The sequence below is a fragment of the Theobroma cacao genome, chromosome 9 (assembly GCF_000208745.1).
Source record: "Theobroma cacao cultivar B97-61/B2 chromosome 9, Criollo_cocoa_genome_V2, whole genome shotgun sequence".
NCBI lineage: Eukaryota > Viridiplantae > Streptophyta > Magnoliopsida > Malvales > Malvaceae > Theobroma > Theobroma cacao.
Window position 1 is genome coordinate 35,019,599 of NC_030858.1, and position 10,711 is coordinate 35,030,309.

The 10,711-nt window shown below is 32.8% G+C and overlaps 1 protein-coding gene across 2 annotated transcripts; it reads left to right on the forward strand.

The window, feature by feature from the left end:
- LOC18590444 lies at positions 7,342–8,991 on the forward strand. 2 transcript variants are annotated; one of them, XM_007015973.2, is made up of 4 exons: positions 7,342–7,466; positions 7,579–7,758; positions 7,848–8,075; positions 8,505–8,991. In XM_007015973.2, the coding sequence occupies exons 1-4, from the start codon at positions 7,464–7,466 to the stop codon at positions 8,736–8,738; spliced, it is 645 nt and encodes a 214-aa protein (XP_007016035.2). In that variant the 5' UTR covers positions 7,342–7,463; the 3' UTR covers positions 8,739–8,991. The 2 variants fall into 2 exon arrangements, with proteins under 2 accessions (XP_007016035.2, XP_007016036.2); XM_007015974.2 differs by having other exon boundaries at positions 7,362–7,380.

Here is a 10,711-nt window from a genome sequence, read left to right on the forward strand (position 1 = left end):
GGTCTTTTAACACATTACTTTCCAAAATTAAACCCAATTCTTTTAGCTCCTATGAAAAATATAAAAACTAATAAATAATAACCAAATTAAAAAATAATATAAAATTAAAATAACTCACTTAAAAATAAACTAATGATAAAAATAACTAAAAATAAGTAAATTATAATTAAAAATTGAGAACTTAGCTAATATTTAATAACAAAATTAAACTAAAGTAATTCTATAAAATAGAATTATCAATAAGGTTTTTGCTTTCCACCCGACCAACCGAATTTTCAAATTTTTCAATGGTAAGTCTCCACATTTACATCGAGCCTTAATNCATACCAAAATAGACCATGGAAAGTATCCCATTCTACAAGCAATTCTCTCTGTTCCTTCCCTAACCATTTGGTCATGCACCCCCACACCTGTTAGATTGCTTTTGTGAAAGTTAATTTTCAATCTTGAAATGACTTGGAAACATCTTAAAATTTGTTTAACATTGCCAAGTCCTCAAATCTTCGGTTTATAGAAAATTATGGTGTCATTGGTGAACTGCAAGTAAGATATCTCAAGCCCATTAGTACCATTTGCTAGAAGTTTCGAGACAATTTTGTGGAGACTTCGCACTAGACTTATCAATCTATACTCAGAAATACTCGTTGGGTTTAAAACCTTTGGAATAAGGGCAATAAAGGAATTAGTTGCACCCTTCTCGAGCTTTCCTTCCTTGAAAATCATTTGCATGCATCTCATAACTTCTTCTTTAATCACACCCATTGATTTTTAAAGAAGCCAAGATTATACCCATCGGGCCCGAGAACCTTGTTGCCATCACAACTACATATTGTCTCCCAAACCTCCTCTTTCATTACTTTCTTCTCGAAGAAAGTAACTACCTTGTCACTCAATTTTTTAAAAAGGCTACCTAAGCTTTGTACTTCCAAAACCTCCATTTCTTGTAAAAATCAGCATAATATCCTACAACAGCCTCTTTAATACCATCCAAATCCGTAATGACTCTCTCTTATATGTTCAACTGATGGATGAAATCATTCCTCCTCTTAACCAAAGCTATCGCATGGAAATGTTTGGTATTCCAATATTGTCAACAACCCATTTGGTCCTAGATTTCTGTTGTCATTCTCTCTTTGTAACCTTATACATTTCCCATATATAAACTTTTTTACTAACCACTTCTTGACTAAGTCCCAAGCCTCTTTCCCCCTTTTGAATTCTCTCATTTGGACTATGAATCTTTATTTCTAACTTGTTTATCCTTTCCTAAACCTTACCAAAACCCTTTTCTACCATTCTTTTAATACAAATTTTAGTCCTTTTAATTTTTCCCATAAGCCCTTATTTCTCAAATTCCCAATTCCTTCCCCATCCTAATAATTTTTCACTATTAAATGAAAGCTTTTATCCTCCATCCAGTAATCCAAGAACTTAAATGGCTTAGGACCAATACACTTTCCCCCTCCTAATAGAATTGGGTTGTGATCTGAGATCGATTCTGGCATATATTTTTGGATCATCTCATTGTCAACTTCCAAAAATTTCGACATCAGCAAGGAACCTATCAAGGTGACTGAAAGCTAGTTCCTCCTTGTTATTATACTAGGTGAAATTCCCACCAATCATTGATAATTCCACCAACCCTCATTAATAAACTTATCAAATTTTGCAGTAGTTTTCCCTATGTTTCCCCTTCCAATTCATTCTTCCTCTATTCTTACCACATTGAAGTCTCCCTCTAAAACCCATATAGCTTTAGATCCCCCAATAATATGCTTTATTTCTTCCCACACTATACTCCTCTCCTTTTCATCATTCAACGCATATATATTACTAAATCCATATCTAATGTTATTTCTTTTCAATATCGCTACTAACATGATGAAATTCCAATGAATTATACTCTTCTCTTATTAAAAGAAACGATTCTGCCAAACACTTATTAAACCCCCTAACCTTCTTTCAAACCCCACTACTTTACCATGTACACACTTTCTTGGCCACAACTTTTCAGGCAGTCCATCATGCACATTTTTTAGCTTTGTTTTTAAATAAAGACCATATTTGGCTTACCTCTATTGATCTGTCGCCTCAAAGCTCTGTTTTTCTCTCTCCGCCTTATCCCTCTTATATTTTAGGTTAATAAAATCATAAAAATAACTATGCTCATCTCATCATTTCATTACCTTCAACTTCCTCCATGTCTCTACCGTATGCCTCTTGCAGCTTCCAAATCCACAAACACCTTGAGGACTTCCTTTTTTTCTACCCTTAATTCTAGCCCAAGGCTACTACTTATGTCCATTATGGTTATTGCCTCCCACCACATTGCTTTGTTCTTTAGTTTAGTCTCAGAGTAAATTCCAATAGTCCCTTTTTATCCCTTCTACTCAAAGTTACCTTCCTTACTTTCCTTTAAAACTCTTCTATTTTTTTTTTCGTCTTCAATTTTCTCTTCTATTGCCTATCTTCAACAACTTTAACCACTGATTTAGTTTCCATATTTTTATTCCTCATCCTATTATCACTACTTTGCTTAGTTCATCTTTGGTTCCCTTCTTGAACTTCTTCCACTATTTCTTATTCTTTCTTAATTTTTTTTACCTTTACTCTATCTCAGCTTTCACTTTTCTCGCGTTGATCAGTCTTCCTCCTTGTTATGGAGTTCTTGATTTATATTTTTTACTTTCTTTTCCATTTTCATTTTTCCCTGTTGATCAAGTTCTTTAATACCAAATCTCCTAATATTGTCAACCCCAGATCTTTTAGTCTACCTTTCAAGGTAATCCTACCTTTATTTCTCATTTCTTCCATGTACCACTTTCCTTCATATTCAATCAATAATAAAGTCTCCTTGTTATTTAGCCATGATTCTCCTACCTTTTTTCCTTATCTCTTCCCGTTACTCTAATAATATCCTCACTTTTTATCTCATGTGCCCTCACTCAGCCTCCTTTAACCCAATGCCCTTTATACTTTTTTTTTTTTGTTGTTGTTTTCTCCTATCCCATCACTAAACCATCCACCTGAGCTTCCTCCTTTCCTATTTTCATTTAGAACTAGACCCATCTGTCTTGGCTCATTTTCACAACTAGCCCATTCCGTGCCTAATTTCTCTTGGCTAACTTCAGGATCAATATTTTCCTAGCCCATTACCCCACATTTCTTTCCTATGGCTTTTGTTCCTTCATTTGGCCCTTTCTCCTAGACTTAGAACACCTAAAGTAGGTTTCACTCTCCTTTGGGCTATGAGAACTCCCTTTGTACAAGTCTCAACATTTTTATCCATACTTGTCCTTTTCAGTAATTTTGAATTTCCCTCCTTAGGTTCCATTTCTCCTTTCCATTGCCTTTCCTTGGGATCTCCCCCACCCTTTTAGGATACGGGCCTAATATCTCCATTCCACCACTCTATCCCTCTCTACTTTTTCCACCTTTCTCATTTTTGGTTTTATCTTAACCATTTGTGTTTTGACATGATCCATATCAGCTTTATCGACAGTTCCCCATTCTTCTTTCTCACCTTCTTTCGAGCTCCCTTGAATCATCGAGCTTGAGGATTCTAGAGTAACTTCTCACCATTTAACTTCCCCTTGCGATATCACTCTATCCAAATCAGACAACACTGTCCTTAAGACTATAATCTTCAACGTTATTTTCTTCCCATTGATAATTATCTATGGGCAAGCCAGCACTCTCCTCTTACTCAACACCTCTACTCTAATAACCGCATGATCAAACCTACTCATATTTTTTATAATGTTATCAACACCCAAAATTCTCCCCCAACTCTCACTCAAAGCTTTGAAGATTTTCCTATTCCACAAATGAGTTGGTAGTTCTTCAATCTTGTTCCACACTTTATACTTTCTCTCATCATAATCTAGGCTATATGGTTTGATGTCAACAAATCAGGTTTCGAAGATTTCCATGCATTGCTTAAGTAAAACCTCCATATCCTCCCTGGTCTCAAAAGTGACGATAACATTGAGCCTTCTCTCTAACTTTATGTGGGTTGTGACACCCTTGCTAAACGGAAAGCTTTGAATGACTCTGCAACTTAGTGGTTCCCTCAACTCACTAGCTGTACTCCTTTTTAGCCATTCAATATGATGTTCTTTTATACCCACACTTATCCCTTCCACCCCTTTTGCTTCCTACTTAATTTCTAGTTTAGATTCTTTGTTCTCTGTTTTCCCGTTTTCTTTTATCACCACATTTTCCCCTCTACTCTTGACCACTTCTTCGTATGACCTCTGCCATGCTCCTAACTTCTCACCCATCTCCAAGCCCTTAGATCTCCTATTCCTTTCACCATTAAGTTCCCTGGCTTATCAACTTCCTTGATACACAGAAACCTTTCGTTCACCATCATATTTTATCCTAGTTAAATTGCTTTGTTGAGATCTTCTTGATACCAATATCTTATGAAGGCAAACCGTGTAGTTTGGTCCTTGTTATGCTTCGGGATGAAAAGATCAACAACTCCAAACTAGTCAAAAAAAACTTTTAAGCTCCTTCTATAACACTCTTGTGTTGATGTTGTTAACAAGGTCGAAAAGACATTTTTTCTTCATCTATCCAGATCCTTGTTCACTCTCCCATTGCCTTTGTTCTCTTGTAACATTAGTTCTCTTGACCTTTTCCCTAGCCCTACCCTTTTACGATCCTCTCGCCAATCTTCTTGTTGGATTCACATCCTAATTCTCTCTCTATCTTTCTCACTCTCTCTTTCTCTCAGTTTTTTTAGAAAAAATTGTAAGAAATAACCATCTTCATAAGTCTAATTCAAAAATATCCTTCATTCAAATTTTAACAATTTTTAGCCAATTTTTTATATGACTTGACAACAATGCCCTTTAAACAATTTCAAATAAATTAAAATGATTTCAGTTTTCTCTATCCCATCATTTAGACAAAAATTTCAAAATTAAATATCAATTTCTCTCGTTTGCCCAATACTGTCTATCTTACCATCTAGCTCTTTCTCATCATCTCAAAGAGCAGAGATAATATCAAGGTATGTGTTTTAGGTTTTGGGATTTATTGGTTTATATTCATAGAACCCTAAAGTTGAGTGGTTGAAATTGATTAGACTTATTTGTTAATAAGAACACTATATGACTTTGACAACTTAAACCTAGTTGCGAATAGGCAAATCAATTAGTTATTAGGTATTGCATTACTAGTTTTGAGGCATTAGTTCATTAGTTTTTAAGTATTGTGAGACTGATTTTTAGGTATTACGTTACTTAATCATTGCATATCTGATTTTTAGGTATTGTGTGACTAGTTTTAGGCATTACGTGACTAGTTTTAGGCATTACGTGATTGATTTTAGACATTGCGTGACTGGATTATAGGCATTGCGTGACTGATTTTTAGGCAATGTCTAAAAACTAATCACGCAATACCTATCAACCAGTCACGCAATGTCATATCAACTAGTCATGTAATGTCATATCAACCAATAATACAATACCTAAAAATCAGTCATGCAATACTTAAAAATCGGTCAGGTAATGCCTAAAAATCGGTTACGCAATGCCTTAAAACCAACTAAACTATTGAATTTCATTTAATAAAATCAACAACTTCAAACAACATATCATATTTCATTTAACAACATAATCAACAAATATGCCTACTTAGTGAAAAATACTCAAATTTTAAAATTATTAAATTTTAAACTATATAATTAACTATAATTCTTCCTCGTTCCCACCCATACTAAGATTCAATATTTGCTTTATTTGCCAAGTAACTATTCGTTCCTAATGTCCTCCTATTGTTGCTAGCTTCACGCTCCTTTTGTACAAAAAGTGATTCATCCATCTAACATTAGCAGCTTAAGCAAAAGCAAAAGCTAGTTTACCTAAGCATAACTCAAAATCAAGCCTCCCAATAAGTTTTCTCATGGCTACATTTTCCTCTTTTCTTTTCGTTTCCCATATTTTTTGCTTTATAACTCACTCTTGAATTGCAAATGTTAAGAATTTGACATAATTTTTTAAAAATTATTAAAAAAATTAAATAAGCTTTTATTTTTTTATTATATTCAATCAAATTTTTATACTTTTATTTCAAATTAAAAAGTTTTTATAACTAATTATTAATTAATCAAAATATCACTTGTCATTTTATATTCACGTGATACTAATATGACACTGATGTGAAAGGTGAAAAATATCACATGATCATGTCATGATGCCACATCAACATGCCATGTTAATATCACATGGTATAAAATGATAAATAACATTTTGATTAAGCCAACCATTAATCATAAAAGTTTATTTGGCTTAAAATAAAAGTATAAAAACTTATTTGATTCAAATTAAAAATAGAAAGATTCAATTGAACGCGATAAAAAATAAAATTTTATTTAACTTTTTTTGAATAATTTAAGAATTTTTTTAGATATTTTGTCTAAGAATTTTGTATACCGTTCTAATCAATAATATATTCAAAATCAAAGAATAACATAGGATTTGTTGGAATATTTCTTTCTTTCTTAGTCTTGATTCAAAATAAATTAAAGTATATGCTTGTTCTTAGTTTCTTACCCACCAAACAAAGCTTTCCAGCCTATCCCTCCCCTCTTCCAATGAAACAATAAACAATTTAATCCAAGGAGTGAAAGACATTACTGTCCTCATCAATTGTAGCATCGTTGGTACCACAGCTGTTATTCCTTCGGTGGAATTTATGTTGTTAAGAACAATGTTTATGATTGTCATTAGTGGCACTACTAGTACTATAATATTAAAAAACAAAAGTAAATCACAGTATTAATAAAATTTTTTGAAGCATTTTGAATTTGCAAAACTAAATTAAAATTTATCACTCTAACTAACAAAAAGGGTAATAATACTTAATTATGCCAAAAGATTTTAGATTCAAATGAATACCATAATTGGTAAATATTTAAACTTTTAATTGCCATGTCTAGCCCATTAACACACATGCACTGCACATGGGATTTTCTTTTTTTTTTTTGGGTTTTTGATGAATCATAATATTATTTATTGTTTTTTGTTCTTTTTGGGAAGAAATAGGCTGTCTATTTTAACTTTTTCTAAAAGGGGCTTGACCCGCCCAAATGCAATACACCGATTTTGTTGTCACTTGCCAAGAGACGCAAAGAAGAACCAAAGCATTGCGTAAGCTCATAAAAAGAAACCTTCATTAAATTTTTCTTTCTTTTTTTTTTCCTTTCCATTATATCCAACGGTCCAAAACCCACTTTAACCTACCATCTCTTAATCCAAACCGTTACGATACTAAGTTTTTCAACACATTTTTTATGTGTCCCCCTCCATCTTTGTCCTTTAATTAATCCCCATTGTTTTGTTGATGAATCTTGTGTTGCATTTTCAGGTTCTTTTAAACTCTTCTCTTCTCTTCTCTCTCTCTTTTCTTAAGAGAGACACCTCCCTTTCTGCATTTAATCATCTTTGTTAATGGTAATGCAATCATAATTAGATTCCTTTTTCACAAAAGAAACTTCCCATTCCTTTTTTTTTCTTTTTGATCGACTGATCAGTAGTTTTGGTTTTTCTTTGGACTCCAAACCAGGAAGAAATGAAGGTACCGCCATGGCTTGAATCATTGTTATCGACTGCATTCTTCACCATCTGCCCAAGACATAGAGACACACCGCGAAACGAATGTAATATGTATTGCCTGGATTGCATGAATGATGCATTTTGCTTCTATTGCCGATCCTCGAGACACAAAGATCATCTCGTAATTCAGGTGCATATATATAATTCTATTTTCATAAAAATTTTGTCATTATTGTATATTTTCCAAAGTGAAATTTGTCTAAAACGGGATTAATGCAGATCAGGCGGTCATCATACCATGATGTTGTCAGAGTGGCTGAAATCCAAAAGGTTTTGGATATAAGTGGAGTGCAAACTTATGTGATAAACAGTGCAAGAGTTCTTTTCCTAAATGAGAGACCCCTGCCGAAGAGTAGTAGCAGTAGCAGCAAAGGGGTCTCTCATTTGTGTGAAATATGTAGCAGAAGTCTTTTGGATCCCTTTCGTTTCTGTTCTTTGGGATGTAAGGTTAGTTGTCAGTTTTTTCTCTTCATTTTCCCTTCAAATATCTGCTAAAACTGTTTCCATCTGCATCACACTGTTACCCTATTGTATATTGGATAAAAGAACATCATTCCATTGCTATGATACTTGATTCATGATTGACAGAGCCAAAACTCACACCTAACTTGTTAGTAATTTTGATTGTTCAATGGATTATTTTTTCATTATCATTTCTAAATTATTTCAATGATAATGAAATCATCGTCTAAAGATTCGATTTCAAATTTCAAAATATTTAAAAGTTTAACAGTCATTTGATTAATATGTTATTAGTCAAAATTATCCATTTAATCATCTTGGGTCTTTCGTTTTCTATTATGTCAAGTTATGGCTTTTCTAGGTAAAGGATTGTTTGAAAACGAAGTTGAATTCTGTTTATACCACTATTAAAAGCTTGTAGGAACAAGGAATAACGGGGACACGAGCTTTCTTTTAAGCAACAAGGATGAGGAAGAAGTAACGATACGAAGAAGAGAAGGAATTGCGCCGAGTAGGTTGCCATCAAAAGAAGAAGAAGAATTGCGTGAAGGAAGCCCACAAGAAATGTACAGAGGCACGCCTAATCCAGCTCATTCTAATTCAAGGAGAAGAAAAGGCATCCCTCATAGGGCACCTTTGGGGTCCTAATAAACTTCGGCTTTAAGGCCTTTTAATCCTTTGCAATACGATTTATCCAGCTCATTCCTCACATGGGCGGTCAATGCCCTAAAACAAGAGGGCATTTAAAAGGGTTTTATATGTATATTTAATCGATTATTATAAAGATCCTTCGAATAGTTATAGAATTAATTAGTTAGGTTATGTCACAGGCATTAAAATTTATCATACCAACGTATATAAATTAATCCACAAGTTTAATAATAGTCATTTTATTATAACATTGACAAATGTGCCGTAAATTTTAATTACATGTTGTATTTTAATTTGTTGACTTGATAACGGAAATGATAAAGACATCTCTGTAATAATTTCTCCTACTGCACAATACAAGAGCTTTAAACAAAGATTAGGTATAAGTTACATTTAGGGGTTGGGGAAGGAGGGAGGCTGACTTAGGGCTCAATAATGGTGCATTAATGCTTGGATACATGCTAGGTGTAAATGTTACGTATACACACATGAACGGTTTTTATATAAAGCAAAAACAGCTCAGCTTTTGCTTAATTGTTTGGTGTAATGAAGCGTTGCACAACATAGGAGGCTAAAGGACAAATTTTTTCACGAAAATTATTTATAACATGGCTTTTGGGGAAAATTATTCCTATTACCTACCTTGGTGTGCTCTCCATAAATTTGCTTGTGTCCAAATTTTTGGAAAGAGAATTGTAAATTGTATAATAAAAGATGCATAATACTTAAACTTAATTTTCGATCGCGAATAATATAGTGGTTTGATAATTAGAGATGAGCACGGATCAATTACGATTATTTTGTGCAAATAGGTTTAGATCGATATTAGGGTGACTATGATTTAATGGGTGATTCATGATTTAATTTTTTTTTTTTAAGAGTGACACTTTTAAAATGGTCCATGATCTTAAATAATTACTCATCCATTCCTAATTGAAAGACTAGATCATAACATTAATTGGATATTATTTATGCGCATTCTAAAAAGAAGTACATAAATCATCCAATTAACTTTTTTGTTAATTTATTTTTGCGTATTGTAAGTCAATGAATATGTACCCTACAATTTTTGAATTGAAAACGTTTTTCAATTTCACATTACAGTTGAATAAATTTAGTAGATGTTTGTACTTTGCAATGTGGATGTTTGACTTTTTTAAAACAATTTATAATCACAAAGTGCCACATCATTAATAAATAATAAAATAGAACTATTTAAAGTCTTGAAAATAAATACGAAAATTTTGTTTTTTGTACAATTAAATGAAAAAAAATAATTCTCATGTTCTTTCTAAACTCTCTTAAAAATTCCCCTCAAATCCCTCACTTGTTCCCCTTAAACAGAGGCATTAAAATCAAAATAAAACCTCTTTACCTTTGACCTATTTGTAAGAACATATGCAAAAAAAATTTTTTTTTTATGGGTAAAAAAAATTTTAAATTATAAACTAACAAAAAAAATCTTAACACTAAACTTCCTAATATTAACTTTCTTGAAATCAACCTTCCAAAATCCTCTTTGTTCGATATATTATCAACCCAAACTTAACAGGAAAAAAAGGTATTGTTAGCAATAACCAGGTCTGTGAGCACGAAATGAAGAAGAAAGAAATTGCAAAGTTAGACATCCATCACTCTTATTTTATACCATTCCCACGCAGTACCGCCGGCCTTGCTTTCCTCTCTCTTTCTCTTTCAACACTCTAGAAAAAATTTTCAGAAATAAAAAAAAAAAAAAGCTGTCTCCAACATTGGATAGACATGTTTCATTTTTTATTATATTTATGAAAATTTAATTAAATATTATATCTTATCTCTCCCTTTGTCTCTTTCTGAGGGAGATCTCTAACCCCCCACTTCTGTCCTCTCCTCCAAATTCTCATTGTTTTCTGTTCAATTTATCCTCCTTAGTTTCTTCTGTTCTTCTCTTTCCAAATCCTCCTTTTGTTTTTTTTAAAGGAAAAAGGAAA